Below are 18,093 nucleotides of genomic sequence, written 5' to 3' on the forward strand. Positions count from 1 at the left end.
AACCAGATGGTTGGGGTGGACTTTCGGCAAAGTCCAGCCAACGCCCCGACTGACCCCTGGCAGCAGGGACAAGCAGAAAGTCAATAAAGACGGGAAGAGAAAAGCTGGGACAAACACTCCTGCCCACACTGTGGCCATCAAAGAGGCCTCTTGGCCAGGGGAAGCCCCCCTGTTTAAAAACAGCAGCTTCTGCACGATTTAACCAAAAGCCCGGGGGCTTAAAGGAGCAGAGGGGCTCTGGGCTCACCCTTCTGCCCCAGAGGCTGCAGAAGAGCACGGGCAGCAGTGGGTGGAAGGAGCTGCCTGATCACTGCGAGGAGAGCTCTGACAATTAATTAAAACAAAGCTTCTGGGAGTAGCCCATCAATACTGCTGCCTGCAGAATTCCTCCTCCCCTCGGCTAGTCGCCTCGGGGCATGAATTACAGCGGGGCTGGCCTTGAGAGAGACACTGCTGTCTAATTCTATCCCACTCCTGCAAAGCAGATAAATATACCCTGTCTTGTGATATATTAGCTCCACGTATTTATTTAGGCATCCATAAAATCAGGTCCTTAAACCTTCTCATCATGGAGAAGGTGCCCACATCCAACCTGGACTGCTGACCTGTAAATCCCCAGCTGTCGTCATGGCCTTTTCCAAAATCTTCTTAGTGTTTTTGGGATTTTTCCCTGCTCCTCGATGGCTTTGTTCCCTGCATCATCCTGGCCAGGAAGGCAGAGATGGGCTCTGCCAGCAGCCAGCACACATCCCTGCTGCTCCCAAGATCCCAGATCTGCCTCTCCAAATTATTTGCCTCCAAATAGCAGCTCCAAGTTGTTCTCACGCTAAGAAGCTGCAGGTTGGAAGGTTCCTCAGAACAGGGGGGTAACTCACTTTTATTTATTTATTTTTTAAGGGATTAAAAAAATGGTGATTGATTTGGCCCCAGAGTGATGCATTTGGGGAGGGCAAAGAAAAGGCTCTGGGAAAAGCTGGTAAGGGCAGTCACCATCAGGTCCCTCCTCCTCTGTGGGATGAGGCAGTGCATATGGGTGCTCCAGGGATTCTCCAAGCTGCCCACTCCTGCTGTCCCTGCCCCCCTGAGGGCCAGCAGGATGCTGCAGGGCTGCAGTTTTTTCTTCCAGAAGCACAAAGCACGCTCTGCTGTGCCCCCAGGTCACTCCTGCTCCATCACCCTGCATCCCCAGGGACCCAGCCAGGCTGGAGCCAGGGCTGACCAGGGCCTCCCAGCGAGAAAAAGCACAATACTTAAGGAGAAGGAGAGGTCAGTTAAAGTTTAATGTTCAGGCAAATACATCATCCCCTCCACTTAATCAAGCAGCAGCAATTCCTAGTAGAAAGGATGGCTCTTGTCCCAGTGATAAAAAGGCAGGATTGCTCTGAGTTTTGGGAGATAAGAGGGCTCTGTAAAAATTGAATGTTTTGTACTATGTTCAGCCTAAGGTGGCTTTATCTTTTGGAGGTTGGGGCACAGCCTTCAGCTGAGATGTTTATGATGGGAGATCAGCAAAGATTAGGGGTTTATGGCCACAGGGCTGGGAGCCACTGGCTGGTGGCCACAGGAGAGGGGCAGGAGCTCCTTCTGCTTATAAATTTGGGTGGCAAAGGGACTGGGTGTTGCAGACCTGGTGCTCTGGGAAAGACCCTGTGGTCATTTCTCACCTCACCCCAAGTACAGCATCACCATCACTTGCTCATGGTTAAGCTCTACAAAACCCATCCTTGGGGTTAAGCACAGAGCTCTGCAGCCAGAGGCAAGGGCACAACTGGCACCTCTAAAACCTGCTGTGCCCAAGCTCTGTGTCCCTAAGGGCTCCAGGGCTCACTCATTTTCCAGCAGGCAGCAAGCCTTCCAGAAACCTCAATGCCATCAGAAAACCTCTATCTGTGTGGACCAGGACAGCCTGGGAGGGGGCTGAGGGCAGATGTCCCCTGTGCTGTGACTGATGAGTAGCAATTCACTGTCACCCCTGCTCCATTCTGTTGGCTTTCCCAGACTAAAGGACACAAGGCTCTGTCTTTTCCTTTTTCAGCATCTCTGAGGCAGTTTGGGGTTTACATCTCAAGGTACTGGTGCACCCAGGGGACAAGGAGGGCTGTCCCAGACATGACAGCTACACCTCCAAGCAGTCCCCAAAAGCCACTTGCATGGAGCACCACCCCTGCCTCACAGGACCCCACCCTGAGCCCCAGGTGTGCTGTGGGTGCAGGATCCCTGCTCCAAGTCTCCACACAGCAAGGCCCTGGAGCAGACACTCACCCACAGCACATATGGATGTTTGTCCTTACAAAACACTTTCATTGCTGCTCCTTCCATGGCCCCATGGGGTGGGATTTCAGCCCAGGAGGAGCAGGGGCCGTTTGCCAGGCCTGCCCAGGAAAAGGAGCAGCACTGGGGAGAGTGGGATGTTCCAGCAGCCACCCCTATACCAGGGAGGGGTACAGCACCTGCCACACATCACTGCCCCTCTCTCCCTTTGCTGCCTTAAAAGGAACCAGTTATGCCCCACCAAGAAATATAAAAAAAAAAAAAAATCTCGTTTGGGAAGATTTTGGTCATATAAAGATTCAAGTAGCATTAAGTGAACTAGAAAACCACGTCCTGTACATCAGCTTATAAAATTTCTAAATAAAATTTAAAATAAAAAAGAAGAAAAGGTATGACATGACATGTCAGTGCAAGGGATGAGGTGGTACAGTAATGGCCCTCCACCCCAGGAGGCAGGGTCTGGGTGCCACCATCCCACATTCCCTTCCACCACAGAAGTGTCCCCTCATCTGTCTGTCCATCTGTCAGCAGGGGGCTGTGGCTCTAGAAGTCCTGCAGCCGTGAGATCAGGTCCTCCTTGTTCTTCAGCAGGAACTTCTCACAGGCCTCAAAGGTGGAGCAGATGTCGGAGGACAGTCCCGCCACGTTGGTGGTGACGTAGTTGAGGTACCCTGGCATGGCCTGGTTGTAATAAGCCACCTGCAAGGCACAGCACAAGGTCAGCAGGGGCACAGGGGAGGGAGGAGCCTCCCCCATGGGCTGTGGGCACCCCACCTTGCTCATCTCCTCTGACTCTGGCCAAATGCAGAACCCGGAGCAGAGCGTCTCGCCGCGTGTGAATTCGGCTCTGGCGGGGTGGGTGGGCAGCGTCACCGACCGAAAGGCCACCACGTAGGGGTCCCTGGGGACGAGAGAGCCCGCTCAGCTGGCACAGCTGGGGTGGCAGGGAGCAGGGCTGGGGCTGGACACTCACCCCTTGCTGCAGGGCTTCCGCCGCGACGCCAGGATAACGAAGTCCTGCGGCTTGTTCTCGTTCCTGAGCTTCTGGCTCACCACGTGGTAGATCATGTCATCATCATCGACCTTCTGGACAAGCTCAGCGCTCCTGCAAGGGAAGGGGAGCAGTCACAGAAACCTGCTGTGCCCCCTGAATCTGGGCCTTACACAAATATTTGGGGGGACCCAAAATAAGTGTTTGCTCCAGCAAAGCGCAGCCATCAGCCCAGACGCAGCCAGGACAGGGACACACAGTGAGGGGTGCCTAAGGCACCGCACTGGCTCCCAGGGCAGCCCAGAGGGATGCTCAAGCACAAGGCCTGATCCTGGGGGTGTTTTGGGGAGGCTGCAGCACTCACACGTAGTGGCTGTCCCACTCGTGGCGGCGCCGCAGGTTGGAGAGCAGGGAGAAGGCTCGGCCGGCCGCGACGCGCACCGACATCTCGATGCGGAACGACAGGAACCTGTCCTCCTCCAGCGTGTACATCCGCACCTGGGCAGCACAGGGCACAGCTGGGACTCCCTCCCACCGGGACTGCCCATGGTTTGGGGCCAAGGGAGAAGGGACAGGGTTATTTAGTACCTTCTCCTTTTCTCTGGCCAGCACCCAGTTTGCCTTGGCCACGAGCATCTTCAGCGCAGAGACGTTGTTGTAGCTCAGATAAACCTGGGGCAGGGGCAGCATGTCAGGGGCAGGAGGGGGAGCAGGAGGGGGAGCAGGAGGCAGCAGCTCCCACAAGGGACCATCCTACCTTGTTGCTTTGGTCCCAGGGCACGGAGAGCGGCACCTCAGTCTGTTTGCAGGAGACGACGTATTTTCTGCAGGAAAAGAACAGCTTTCCTTATGAGGGGACACAGACCATTCCCAGACTGTCCCTGCACCCCACTGCTGAGCCCCCCTTTCCTCCTTCCTCCCTCCCCACATCCCACTCCTTTTGTTTCTCACCGGTCCAGCCGAATTTTTTTCCTAGCACTGGCTTCTCTGTACCTCCTTTCTCCATCCTGATAAATGGGAAAAGGCAATTAAGTTAATAGGAAAAGAAGGATAAAAAAAATCATGCATTTTTGGGAGTGGGTAAAACATTCAGCAAGGAAGGACTGGAAAGTGAAGCTCCCCCTTGCTTGCCAGCTGCCAACCTGGCCACACTGCAGTGGTGATCAGTGATTAATTGTGAGTTATTTCAGCATTGTCACCATTGTCACCATCAAGTTGTGGGCATTGGCTCATTAGGGAAAACCCTTGTTGTGGCTGCAAAGCTGCAAACAGACCCTGAAACAAAAAGGTGCACCCTAGCACCTGCAAATGTCCTCTCCTTTGAGCAGCTCATTTTGAAGAAAGTGCTAGTGTAGCGTTTTAAAGTGGATGAGAAGAGGTTTCAGGGGTCCCAACTCTGGCCATGAGATGATCTCCATCACAGTGGAAGATCCTAGTTTTAGGGCATCAAAAAAATTAGCCCAGGAGAAGCTGAGACACATGAATGTTTGCTTTGCTGCTGTGCTCCCAGGACAGATTTCCCTAAATATTTGGATCCCAGCAAATTATGGATTAGGATACTTTGAAAGGTAAAAAACAACCTCAACATTCCTTCCCTTAAATTACAGAAAAGATGAGCTGGAATTGCAGGCAATACCCTGTTAAGCCTTGCATGGCTAATACATCTCCATCTCTTGCGCAGGCAAGCGGTTTATTTTATTAGTAATACCGAGCAATCAATTTAATCCACTTGCTATCGAGCAGTTTCATTTCCATCATCATAAACTGCGTTTGTTTTGCCGAGTGGGATTCCCGGGGGTCCCGTGCTGCCAGGCTGGGGGCAGCCAGCCCTGCTCATCCTTACCCCTGGCTCGGGTGCCAGCAGGGGCAGCGTGCGGGGATGTCCCTCCTGGTCCAGCACCACGAAGGTCATGAAGGCGCTGTTGATGTGCCTGCGGCTGGTGGACATCTCCTGGCCGTAGGCCTCGGCGCAGACCCCCACCTCCATGCTGCCAGGAAGAGGGGATGAGGGAGCAGAGGGCCGTGGGGAGGGTGGGAAGGGGATCCCCCAGCCCCGGCACACACCTGTTTTTGAAGGCGTTGTTGACGATGGCTTTGAGCACCAGGCGGTCTCCGACCTGCGACGGTCCCCGAAAGTGGAACATCTCGATGGCCCTCAGCGTGGGGTGGGCGTGGCACAGCCGGCTGTGGGGACAGGTGTCACCCCCTGGCCACAGCCCCATGCCATGGCAGCCCCATGCACCCATCCCGACCCCAAAAAATGGATTCCAGACGAAGGAACAACGAGCCAACTGCAATGAGTGTGAACCTTTCCCTGGGGTCCCTCAGCACCACACAGCTGTGGGACTTCCTGGGCAGTGTCACCCAAGGGTGACATGCTGGGGACCACCCCTTTGGAGGATCCCTGCACTCCAGCTGTGGCCAGACCCAGCCACGTGTCCCCTCCAGGCTTGCCATCCCCTGAGCCCGCAGCCCTTGCCGGGTCACCTGGCTGCGATGGTGGCCACGTTCTCCATCCAGGCCATGATCTGCCCACCGAAGGTGTTGCCCTGGTGGTTGGCGTGTGGAGGCAGCACCAGCTCCACGCTCTCCACCCGTGTCCTTTCCGCCGGCACCGCCCCGCTGCCGTCCCGCGTCTCCCGCTCTGCACGGGGAAAACAGCCTTCAGGGTGTTGTGTGGCCAGCAGGACCCCCCTCCCAGCACCCCACCAGCCTCTCCCCACAGCTGCCCTCCCACTGCACCAACCCCCCCAAACCTCCAGGCCTGGAGTCTGGGATGGTGGGGCTGATCCCTACCCCACCATGGCCAGGGCATTCCCAAATCTCCTATGTGGTGATCACCACCAGCATCCTGCTGAGGAAGTGGGATGTCACCAGCGGGTGTCAGGGCTATTTTGGGAGCCTGGGCTGCAGGGCACAGTACCAGTTTCCTGGGAGCTGCTGGTGAGAAGGTCCTTGAGGGTGTCCTTGTGCACCAGGCGCATGCGGCGGCGCTCGGCGGCGATGCTGTACTCGATCTTCTCCTCCTCTGTCTGCGGGGTCAGCGGCTCCAGCCTCACCTGCAGAGGAATGGGGCAGGCTGCAGTCCTGCTGGGGACCAGCAGCAGCAGCGAGCAGGTGCCCTCCATGCCCAGAGTGGGGCTGAGAGCCCTCACCATGCATCCCCCAAGCATGGGACAAGAGATCATTGACCCATTAACAGCAGCTGCTGTGATGGAAAACTGAGCCCAGCCCAGAGGCCATTTCCCTCCTGCCTCTGTCACCCAGCCACCAGCCACTGCTCACCTTGCTGCCCAAGGGGCCCTGTGCCACGAAGGTGGCGTACGCCTTGCAGATGCTGCAGTGCTTCCCGCTGCACAGGTCTTCGTAGCTCACCTGGATGCCCACCTGGGAGAGGGCACAGCACCCCTGAGAGCTGGCTCTGCTCCCCAGGGACCCACCACACAGCCCTGGCCAGAGCCAGCCAAAAATGGTGAACACACAGGATTAAAGTTAGGAACTGTGGGAGGATTTGGGGATTTGGCCACGTGGCTGGTGGGGATGGGCACACAGCAAGGGGGGAAGGGGCAGGGGACACACCAACCTCCATGCTGGAGTTAAAGGCTCGGTTCACTTTGGCTTTGATGTTCACAACTTGCCCAACACTGAAAAACAGGAAGAGGAGAAACAGCGAGGGGTTACTGGAGGACAACAGTCACTGTGCAGCTCCCTCTGAGGTGCCACAACATTCCACTAGTAAGGCTGTGGTAAGGCTTCCTGGGACTGTGGGACATGCCAGATGGCCAGCAGGACACAGGGACAGCCACCCCTGAGACATGAGAGCAGTGAGATGCCACCCTGAGCAGCTGTGTGCAGGTGGTTCACCAGGTCTGGGGTGCTGCTCAGGGGTGCAGAGGTGCCTGAGACTGACTTGGCACCCCCTCCCCTCGTGGGCATGCACATTCCTGCCAGAAAAAACAGCTCCTCCAGCCTTGCATCCACTGTCCTGCACAACTGGACCAGCCACAGGGTCTCCCCACAAGCAATGGAGATGCTGGGAGATGGCAAGAGGCAGGGTCCAACCAAGGGCAGTTTACATCATTTTTTAAATGAAACATCTGCTGGCAGCAAACTGCTGCTCTCCTCTGTGCCTTCAGCAGGCTTCAGAGCACACACACAAACAACTCTGGCCCTGCAGCCTGAGCTACTCCAGACTGGCACCCATGGAATGAGCAAATTTAACTTTTCAGTGACACCAACAGCAGTGTTTACCAAATACATTTTTAAAGCAGTAATATTCCTCATTCCCCAAAAGAGGCCAGTGCCAAAAAATTCAGCAGGAAAATAAACCCTGTAACCAGCACTTCTCAAAACAAGAAGAGAGGGAGACTTAGAGTGTGCTTTGACACCAGATTTTTCCCGTGCCTTTACACGTGACTTCAGGCTACAATTGAGCTCTGTAAATGACACTCTGCACGCTGGCCCTGGCTGGAGCAGGAGTGGCAGGAGCTGGTGCCTCTGGCTGTCCCCCAGGCTGGTGAGATGCCAGAACGTTAGCAGGGTTAGGTGAGCAGCCTCTGCTGCCATGCCATGCCACATCAGTGGGGTTAAGGCTCCCAACTCACGGCAGTGCTGTGCTAGGCTGGCTGCTCTAGGGCCAAACACGTCCGTACCCGAGACCGCTCCTCCCGTCCCGCGGCCCAGCAGGGCTTACACACGGCTGGCTGGGCAGAAAGAGAAAGCAAACGTGGGGACAGGGTTAGAGGCGATGGAAGCAGCCAGATGGATGCTCTGGATGGGTTTGTGGAGAGGGGCATGCAAGGGCAAGGGGCCAGGCAGGCAGACTGGCAGCCCCACGTGCCTATATATAGCCCCAAAAATGCTTTATCTTCTCTGTGCTTATCAAACAGTAGAAGCCAGAGCCATAAATGTCACACAAAACCCCACTCAAGAGTACGTGTGATCCTCTCCAGAGGCTGCACTTCCACACAGCAGGGTGAAGGGATGGGGACAATCTGCTGCCCAGCCAGGGAGTTTTAAGCCAGCGATAATGTGGGGTCTCCTCTGTGCCCTCAAGTGCCTCCAGCTCTTCCCTGCCTCTCCCCCGCAGTGCAAGGGCAGCAGAAAGCACAAACAGCAGGGTGAGGAGATGTGACACAAAACTCCTCCACCTTCCCACAGCTCTGCAGGAAATCCTTGCCAGGCCCCTTGCTTGGAGCCTTAAGCTGGACCACAGCAAGTGGGATCTGAGCCAGGAGCATCACAAACTCCCTGCCCCCTTGGAGCAGTGCCCAGCTCACCCCCGAGGAGGGACAAATGCTTTGCAGGGCTTGATGTAATGCTATGGAGTGGCCTTGGGTCTGTTACTCCCTGCTCTTGAAACCCAGGAGGGTTGGGAAAAGTGTCCCAGGAAGAGCTGTCCCAGGAGCAGAGTATGAGCCCCAGTGATGCTCTGCAGCATGGCTACACCACATCCCCACACTGTGGATTTGCCATGGAGCTGAGCCCCAGGGTGATGGGCATCTCATGTCAGAGGGCTAAAGTGTGAGTTCAGCATTTCCTGGGAATGTAAAACACAGAGTGAGTCAGACCTCTCAGTGCCAAACAAATCAGCTGACAGCCAGGGACCCCAATGCCAGCCCTGGGGACCCACACTGGTGCCTGCCCCAGCAGGCAGAGCTGCACAGTATGGATCCTGTACTGCAGGGATCCCTTAGAGCAAGGCAGGAACTGCTGGGCAGCGTGGATCCTATATTGCAAAGATCCTATACAGCATGCCAAAACCCCAGGGAGCCCCCTGGAATGGTACCCAGGTGGGAACAGACAGGTACAGTGGGGTGGGGGATTCTGAGAGATGAGTAAAGGTGGGTGGCAATACCTGGGCTTACTGGGGATACAAAAGGAGAAGAATGCTGAGTGGGGATGGTCTCAATACTGGGAGCCTGTGAAGGATAAGGGCGGAACCTTGGGAGGGCTTTTTCCCCTCAGGTCAGGAGAAACTGTCTCTTGAAACAGGACATCCCAAAGGCTGCATGAATCAGAGAGGGCACTTCTGTGAGGCAGCACCAGGGGATGCCAGGACCAGCCTGGGATGGAGTTTGGACCAGGCAATGCCCAGCCTGATGCATCTCACAAAGCTGGGAGGTCCCACGTCCCCCAGCACCCGCTGGGTGGGTGAGCCCCACCACGCCTCAGCCACCCACACGGCCACTCCAGAGGCACGATTTGCAAGATCTGAGTTTTCCAGAGCACTAAATCAGAGCTGTTTCCTGAACAAAGCCAGGGAGGAGCTGGCGTTGGGGGAAATACCGGGAAGCCAACGCAGCAGGAGCTCCCCAGGCAACCAGACAGCGGATAAATCAGAGCAGACAGTCCCTCCACAGCCCTGCAGCACAGGCTGAGCCCCAGCCCCTGCTGCCCTGCGAGCCTGGCACTGCCACCACACCTCCTCCTCTCCCAGGAGCACTGCTCCAGCTCCAGCTCCAGCTCCTGTCCACGCTGCAGCTGGCAGATGGGAAAAATCCCTGCGCATGCCCTGCCGTGGGGAGTATTTACCTAATGGTGTGCTCAAAATAGATATCATCCATGGAAGCTGTGACGCACGGGCAGCCGGCGTGTCTCTCGGCTGGAAAGGAAAAACAAACCGCATCAGCAACCTGCAGCAACGTGCTGAGGGTGCGAGGGGCACGAGGGCTCCTCTGCCCCCGCTGGTGACACCGGTGACACCCAGCCAGGGTTCCTTTCCCTGCTGATGCCCGTTGCTGTGTTTGCACACAGAGTGGGGTCTGGGGCTTCTCCTCCCACAGCAGGGTTTGCAGATGTTTAATGGTTTGGAGGGTGTGCTGGTACTTGCATTCCTTCCAGGGGTTTGCAGTTGTGGAGATGCAGCAGCAGCTGATTCCATCTCCCCACAAACAGCAAATATTTCAAAGCTGCTCTGCCGGTGAGGCTTCCCTTGGGACGCCAGGAATCTCAGGCTGCAAAACTGCTCTGGGAAGCTCGTCCAACTGCAGAACTGCACCCATTTCCCTGTCATAACCATGCTTGGCTGAGCTGATGAGCTCCCTGCTGAGTGGAGGAGCTCAGCCCATTCTGGCTGCTGCTGGATGCCAGGGGTGCCACCAGCCCGGTCTCCCCATGCCCTGCACACCAGGCAGGGAAAAAGGCAGCATTATAAATGCAGCAGGCACGGATTTTGATCTGTCCCCAAGCCAGCATGCATGCTGCAGTGCACGTCTCCCCCGCTTCTTGTCCTGCTCCTGTTTGCTCTCTAATTACTCAGCAAAATGGCATGACGTGTGTCCCCAGCTGGCGTCACTCCGAGGCACGGTGCTGGGCTGCCAGGGATGCTGCAGATGGGCTGGCTCCTGGGGATGCTGCCCGGTGCTGGCAGCCCAGCAGGATGAAGGCAGCAGAGGGAGGGGATGGCTCACCGGAGAGGCAGGCGGCCGTGTCGATCCATTTGAGCAGCTGGCCGGTGCTGAGCTCGCCGCGGTGGTTGGTGTGGCAGGGCAGCACCAGCTGGCTCATCTGCACCTCGGTGGGGTTGCGGGCGGGCGAGGGGCTCGCCAAGGGGCTCGCCATGGCCCCCGGCGCCTCCTCCCGCTCCTCTGGCTCCCGGGCGCGGCGTGGAGAGGTCGAGCCCTGTGGGGCACAAAAGCTGCGTTTTACCCAAATGGGAAACAAATCCCCTGAGAGAACAGTCACACATGAAGATGCTCCCCACACAGAGCCGGGAGAAGCTCAGCCCTGCACACCCCTGGACACCACCAAACCCACCCAGCCTTGCCAAAGACAAGGCGCTGGCAGCCAAAAGGGAAAAAATCCCTCTAAAAAAAGCTCCGTAGGGAATTACTCCATTTATCACCTAACCCCACTGCTCCCTCCCAAACACGACGGGAAAACCCTCCCAAAGTGAATCAGTTTTCTGGGAAGGAATTTTTCTCCCTCACATCTTCATTTTTAGGGTGCTGCAGAGCAGGGTGGGTTTGCTTTCCTGGGGCACACCTGCCACCAACATCCCCCTTTCACCAAAGGAAGCGCTGGAAGCTCTGTGGTACAAGCAGCAGAGGAGGAGCACCCTCAGTTTGGGGTTGTTGGGGCAGTAAAATCAATTCCTTGCTGGTTTGTCCATTTGCTGGGCACATTTCCCCTTTCAGCCCGGTGAGGAGCAGGGTGGGAGGAGAGGAGGTGTGGCGGTGCTGGCAGGGAAAACAGCTGGTGGGAGATGTCAAGCGAGTCGTGTTACACAAGGGGTGAACTCAGTTAGCCCGGTGAGTAACTGAGGAGACACGAGGAGCTGTCTGGGCTCCGTCACAGCCCTTCCTTCCGCTTTCTGCTCCCGCTGCAGCTCAGCGCTTGCAGCGAGAGTCCCACCGCAGCGGCTTCTCTGCCCTCTGCTCTGCCCTGATTCTTTTAAAGATTGGTTTGTGCTGAAAATGAAGCTTTCCTGACTGCCCTGAGCTCGCTGCCTCTCAGAATAGCATTTTTCTCCAGCGGGTCTAACCTCTGTTTCCATAGCTACTGGTACACGACATCCCGGGAGCGGCACAAACCTCGCCCCAGCAGAGCCCGCAGCGAGCGCACCGAGCCCGGCCCGTGGCAAACGTGTCCCCATCCCACGGTGACACCGACCCCCGGCCACCAGAGCCCCTCCAGAACCTCCAGACCCCTCTGTGAACCTCCCCGGCTGCTTCCCGGCACGCAGAGGCGCCTACACGAGTAGCACAGAGCTATTTTGGGAAGCCGGGGTACGAGCCAGCAATGCAAAGAGCTCCAAAGCCTCCTGCTGCAGAGTGAGCAGACAGCCCGGCCCGAGATCCCGCCGGGCATTTTCCCGGCCTTTAACAGCTCTGAGTTTTAGGGAAGAAGCTGCTAGCCGTGGGAAGAGCCCTGGCCCTGTGGTAGCCAGCATGAGGCTGGGGATGCTGATGGGAGGGGATGCAGCCAGGTCCGGTGCAGGGCTGGGAGCAGCTCCTGGCACAGCCTGGCACAGCCTGGCACCTGCCTGGCACAGCCTGGGTTAGTAGCCGGCGGCACAACCAGGAGCCACGGGTTAGTTGCACGGCACGGGGGGTACCTGGAGGCCATTGCAACAGAAGCTCAAGATGTCTTCAGGGACTATAATATTCCCCTTGACCATTTTTAAGAGACACCTGGAAAGGAGAAGAGTGGCTCTGGTTATGGCAGGGCTGGCAGAGACGGGGGTGGCTGTTTCCTGGTGGGAACGAGGCAGTGTGTGTGGCAGGTTGTCACACCCTGTCCCCACAGCCCATGCGACATCCCTCCCACACCACTGACCCCTCTCAGCACCTATCAGGGCCTGTCAGAGCTGAAACGGAGAAGGGCAGACCTGGGGCAGGTGCCTGCCATTCCATGGGGGTCAGGTCCCACGCTCACCAGCCTGGATGAAAGAATCCCAGCTATTTTGGGGAGCTGGACCAAGCACACGTTGCAGGGCTGTGGCCAACCCCTCAGTCAGTGACGCTGTCAGTGCTTCCCGTGTTGCTACATGTGACAGAGGACTGTGCCTTGAAGCTCCCCTGGCCGGAGCAGTGACACTGCTACAGTCACAAGACAGCCAGGGGCATATTTTTGGCAGCAGGCAGGGCTGAGGCTGCCATGGGTGGTACTGGGGACAGCAAATGGGAAACACTTGACTCCAGCAATGCTGCTGTGCCCTGCTCCAGCCCCTCTGCTTTCGAAGCCCTGGCATTCCACAAGGGCATCGTGTGTCCTTGGGTGCCTGCAGGCTGTGTCCCAGCTGGACATTGTAGTGGCATTGCCAGGAAAAGCAGAGTGGGAGCTGCAGCAAAAACAAGTGGAAGAGGCTTCATATTTACAGTTTGCTTTCAAACACAACACTGCCAGGCCCTTGCCATACCCCCAGCTTCCCAGCACACATCCCTCTCATGCAGGTAAACCCAGGCTGCTGGAGATAGCAGCTCTTTTCCCAACGTGTGGGATTAAAAAAGTGGAAGCTGTATATTTGCCTCCTGCACCATCAGGAGTTGGAGCATCACACAGAGTGGTCAGTACAAACAAGACACAAACAGCACTGCTGAGCCTCTCACAGCCTCCCACCCCTGCCTCAGCAGCACTGGGTTTTGCTTTCTCCAACCCCATGACTTTTTCCCTAGTCCCATGACCTCTCCAGGATTGTTATTGAGGTTTGGGAGCTTCCTGATGTCTCACCTGCCCTTGCAAGGGCCCGGTGCAAGAGTTACTCTCCTGTTTACAGGCTGGGTTTCTGCCCAGCTGCAGACACCAGGCGGTGGCTGGGGGTGGTCCTGCTCCACCCCACAGCCCCAGCCAACAGCACCAGAGGAACATTCCTTGGAAACCCAAACCTGCCGCTGGCTCTGCAATCGTGTCACCTTGTCCCCTGGGTTGCGTTAGCAGAAGGAGGGGGGCAAAACACCCGGAGCTGTCTGATTTGCATCCTCCCCCTGCTTTTTCCCAGGCAGCCCAGCCCACGCCCCCTCCCCGGGGCAGGGGAGCGCCCCGGCCGCGCTCCAGAGACCCGGATCCATCCAGCCAGCGGGTATTTACGGAGTATTTGTTATCGAAACCAAGCGAGCAAGTGTCTGTCCTCATTAGAATCTTCAGCCTCACTCAACTGTCACATTTTTAAAGCTGTTGACTGATGCAGCCCTCGGGTCACCATGGCAACGGGATGCAGTACCCAGGCGATGATGCTCTTACTCTGTCACCCCTCGAGTGACCCACTTCTACCCAAAAAAAAAAAAAAAAGTTTGCATTAGAGAAAAAAATCCCTTCCAGCAGAATATTTTGCTTGCCTCCTGCCACGCTCACTTCCTGTGCTGCCGAAGAGCTCACACAGCAAACCAGGGAAGACACAAGAGGAAAACACACCAACAACTCTGCAAATACTGGGGAGAGAGACCCCACAGCACCCCACAGCTCTCCTATACCCCAGCAGAGGAGTGTCCCACAGCACCAAAACACCCACAAGCTCCAGGGGAGGTTTCTTCTATGAAATTCAGTGCTGGCCTCTTCAGAAATCACCAGGGGACCACCACTGTGCATGAACCTCCACTGCAAGTCCTCATGGGTGCTGCAGCTCCCTGGGATGATGCTGGGCAGAGATGCAGGACAACAGTGTTCCCCCAAATCCTTGAGCCCACTGAAAGCAGGGCTTTTTCTTCAGCCATCCCCAAGACAGTGGATGAGAGGGAGAGACAAGTGAAACTGGGGTAGGGATCCCAAGTGCTGGGCTTTGGGGAGGGTCTGGGCAAAGCAGGGCAGCCTCACACCTTGAGCCAGCCCCATCTGCCCTCAGAGCTCTCTCACCACCCCACTGCCACCATTTTCCCTCACCTGACTCTGTCTTCTACCCTCCACCCCAGCCCTGTAACCTTACCCCTCCCTGGAAATATTTAAATAAAAAAGGAGGGAGAAGGTGGGGAAGAAAGCGGCGACAATGAAGTTCTCATGGCGGATTATTGGTGTATAATTGAGCAATATCCATGGTAACAAGCAAATCTGCACACGTTAAAAAATTAACCTGACCTACTTTGGGAAATTCTGCCATCTCGACAGGGCAGTGAGGGCTGTCCATCCCTGAGACCTGGCTGCCAGTCCCACTGCCAGCAGCAGCAAAGCCCTGCTGCAAATGGCACTGGAGATGTCCAGCTCAGCCCCATCACCCCATGCACATCAGGATGAAGCAGGGTCCCCAGCATGAGAGCTGCTGCTCAGGACGTGGCCCCACTGGGACAAGAGGGCTGCACTGCCAGGTCACAGCACGGTGAGGAAACACAGCAGCTCCCTGCAGTGGGTTTCAGTGCGACCTCAGGAGGGTGGCCAGCCCAGAAGAAAAGCCAGGACACACTGCAGGTGGGACCACACATCACATTTCCTTAGAGTTCATAGAGCAAAGCAAGGTATGTGGCCAGGAAAGTGCAAACCAAGGGTCAAAGGCAAGAGTGAGACGCAGGATGACTCCTCTTACAAGGCGCTGATGGTTTCCAGCCATCACCCATGAGAAAGCTTCAGGATGAGCACAGCAGGGACACCTCCAGCACCCTCACATCCCTCTCCACCACAGGGTGAAGCATCCCCAGCCCTGGCCATGCCCACAGCCCCATCCATACCCTTGCCCGAGTGCTCCCTGCAGCTCCCATGAGGCTCCCAGGAAGGCTGGTGCCGATTTGCTGGCACAGGGGCGAAGTTCCCCAGGGAGTGTCCCAGGGAACAAAGGTCTGGCTCCAGTGCAGGGGGAGAACAGAGCCATATGTCACCTCAGTGCAGCTGCCAACACCGCCAGGCCCAAAATTCACACCCATGGGGACACCCAACAGCACCTCCCAGCCCAGGCACCTTTGCCCTGCCACCCACGGCGTTCCCAGGGAGGAGACTGCCATAACATCAACACAACCACGTTTCAGGCCACCAAGCTGGAAACCACCATAGTGGAGAACAAGCTGGTGCAAAGGTCTACACCCTGGTGGTCTTAACGCTGTGCTCTCCACAATGGGAAGACCATGGGGTGGAAAACACAGGTGAACACCATGGTGACGTGGTGGTAGTCAGCATGGCCAAGACCACCTCATTTGAGGCTACTGGGGTGGGGACCACCATGGCATTGTGCCACCCACACTGCCTCTGCCAGCCCCAGTGCACCCATGCTGCCACCATTCCCAGCAGCCCTGTATATCCCAAATATCTGCCCCTGTTTTTAAGTGAAAAGAAGCTGATTCAAGCCAAAGCCCTCAGCACTCGTCCTGTCACACCCAGAAGGATCTGGGGGAGTTTGATATTCCCAGCTCTCGCCCGCTGTCCCCGCTGCAGCCGGAGGATGCCACGTCCCCATGGACACGTCGCCAGTGCCGACCACAATGGAGCAGCAAACCCCAAAGGCAAGAAAGCATCACCCGGGTGAGCAAGGGGTCCCAAGAGCCTTTCACCCACATCTTCCCCCTGGAAGAGCCGCCCAGCGCCCATGCAAGCCAGGACAAGCCGCCGCTCCACCGCCGGCAGTGGAAGTATGCACAGCAGCTGCCGCTCAGCCAGCCCTGGGGTTCCCCCCATCGTGCCCAGCTCCCCCCAGCCCTCACCTCAGCCAGAAGAAGCTGAGCATTTGCGGGAGGTGCTGAGGCGACGGCTGGCTCGGAGGAGAAGCGTCCGGACACCTGCGGGCGCGGGCGTCGAGGCCGGGCTGGCGGGGAGCCCTGGGACGGGGCCAGCGCACACCCCCTCCGCTTCCTTAAACACGGACACGCACAACTTTTCTTAAGGTAGCGCCTGGCAGATCTGCGCTCGCCCGGAAAATGGCCGGCGCTCGGGAGGCTGGCTCGGGATGCAGCCGGGAATGTGTCGGGATGGCTGGAGAGCCGGGGGGAGCCGGGGAGAGCTGCCAGCAGCTCTGCGGAGCGGGGTGCTGCTGCTTCCTTCATCCCTCCCCAGCGAGCAGCTCCTGCCGTGAGATCCTCTCCCCAGCCCACTCATCATCCTCTTCTCCCCCCATCACCTCAGCGAGGGGCACTCAGTTAAACCTACCTCAAAATATCAGTATTTTCCCCACAGCCTCAGTGCCGACACCAAGCTCGCTGTCTGGAAAAGCCTCGGCAAAACTTCTCCAAAGCCAATCCAACCCACACTGCTGCTTTTGAAAGGGCTGGACAAGGCTTGTCACAAAACCCCCCTCTTTTTTTTTTCTCTCTCTTTTTTTTTTTTTTTTTTTTTTTTTAAACAAGGAAATAAAATGCAAACTGCCGTGTCACCGCATTAATGACTATTGGGTGTAGTTGTATTTGATTTGCACACTTTTACAAGTGAATCTTGGTAATCAACCGACAAGAGTTTGATCAAAGCTCTTGGCAGGCACCGGCAGCACAAGTATTGCCACTGGAAAGCCAGCAGAGAAATAATTAAGCAATTTCAACAGGAAATAAGGCCCCATTCTTTTTTTGGTAAATGAGAATAACAAAGCACTGACACAAGACAAAAGCCCCCGCCTTAACCACCTAAATTTCAGGCTGGTTTTGGAAAATGTTCATCAAAGCCCTAGACCCAGGCAGAGGGGAGGTGGAACAGCTGGATACCTCTGCAAGGGCTGGGCCGGGTGGAGGTGGGGCTCTGGTCAGGGTGATGACCCCCTGAGGGGGTTTGGAGCCTTTGGGGGATGGAGGAAGCAGCCCTGCATTGCACCAGGTGATTGATCCGATTATGGTGATGGAGATTCTCTCTGGAAGAAGATTGTTGCCTGAGGACTTTAACCCCACTGAGCATTCACTGCTCAGCTACTTGGATAAAATCTGCATTCTTCATTCCAGGAGCAGGAACAGAGAGGCCCTTCTGCCCTGCACAACCCCTTCCATGTCTTGTAGGTGCCTTTGCACTCCCAGATGCGATTAAATCCCATCATTTCAGAAAACAACATTTCCTTTAAAACATACTCTTTTGGGACAGCAAATAAGATATTTCTCACCACTTGCCCTGCAAACCAGATCGCAGCGAGCATCCTCCAGAACATCTCCCCACCTTTAGCACGGAGGCCCCTGGCCAGGGAGCTCTTCAGGGATATCTCTCCCTCCCTCCTTAGGACTGTTTGTTTCTGCAGCCAGAGATTAGGATCAAAAGGTTCGTTCCGTGCAGCGAAAACGATTCTTCCCACTCGTCAGAGTCAGAGGGAGCAGCACAATTAGAAACACTTCAGATGCTTGACCCACGCTCGAGCCTCCAAACAAAAGTTGCAAGGAGAGGGTTGATGTTTTCCAGGCCCAATTAGCATAATGTTGTAATTCCCGAGCTCTCGGGCTGCCTGCATCCCTTCGCCCCGGCCGCCCAGCGAGCGCACGCCGGCACCAGCTCCCTCCTTCTGATCCATC

At 56.4% G+C, this 18,093-nt stretch overlaps 1 protein-coding gene across 7 annotated transcripts; it reads right to left on the reverse strand.

Annotated features, from left to right (window-relative positions):
• Positions 1-1,261: 1,261 nt before the first annotated feature.
• On the reverse strand, positions 1,262-16,645 carry ACOT11 (acyl-CoA thioesterase 11). Of its 7 annotated transcripts, none has more exons than XM_056497676.1 (19): positions 15,358-15,434; positions 13,861-13,971; positions 12,321-12,396; positions 10,675-10,885; positions 9,797-9,866; positions 7,915-7,965; positions 6,846-6,906; positions 6,548-6,649; positions 6,186-6,321; positions 5,750-5,906; positions 5,327-5,446; positions 5,106-5,250; positions 4,214-4,269; positions 4,020-4,086; positions 3,851-3,934; positions 3,627-3,760; positions 3,245-3,376; positions 3,046-3,172; positions 1,262-2,970 (listed from the first exon to the last, which is right to left on the reverse strand). In XM_056497676.1, exons 3-19 carry the CDS (start codon positions 12,381-12,383, stop codon positions 2,815-2,817), a joined length of 1,872 nt encoding a protein of 623 aa, XP_056353651.1. In that variant the 5' UTR covers positions 12,384-12,396; positions 13,861-13,971; positions 15,358-15,434; the 3' UTR covers positions 1,262-2,814. The 7 variants fall into 7 exon arrangements, with proteins under 7 accessions (XP_056353651.1, XP_056353650.1, XP_056353649.1 ...); XM_056497675.1 differs by having other exon boundaries at positions 13,793-13,971; XM_056497674.1 differs by lacking the exons at positions 13,861-13,971; positions 15,358-15,434 and adding an exon at positions 16,321-16,559.
• Between the last annotated feature and the right edge of the window lie 1,448 nt (positions 16,646-18,093).

Source organism: Oenanthe melanoleuca, chromosome 8 (assembly GCF_029582105.1).
Source record: "Oenanthe melanoleuca isolate GR-GAL-2019-014 chromosome 8, OMel1.0, whole genome shotgun sequence".
Lineage (NCBI taxonomy): Eukaryota > Metazoa > Chordata > Aves > Passeriformes > Muscicapidae > Oenanthe > Oenanthe melanoleuca.

Excerpts from the sequence above, each read along its gene's own strand:
- ACOT11 (XM_056497672.1), bottom strand. The coding sequence starts at position 15,549 with ATGGGTGTGAATTTTGGGCCTGGCGGTGTTGGCAGCTGCACTGAGGTG. Across the intron at positions 10,886-15,357 it reads CAGGGAGCACTCGGGCAAGG|GGCTCGACCTCTCCACGCCG; the intron begins GTATGGATGGGG and ends TGTGCCCCACAG. Across the intron at positions 3,761-3,850 it reads TGGCCAGAGAAAAGGAGAAG|GTGCGGATGTACACGCTGGA; the intron begins GTACTAAATAAC and ends TGTGCTGCCCAG.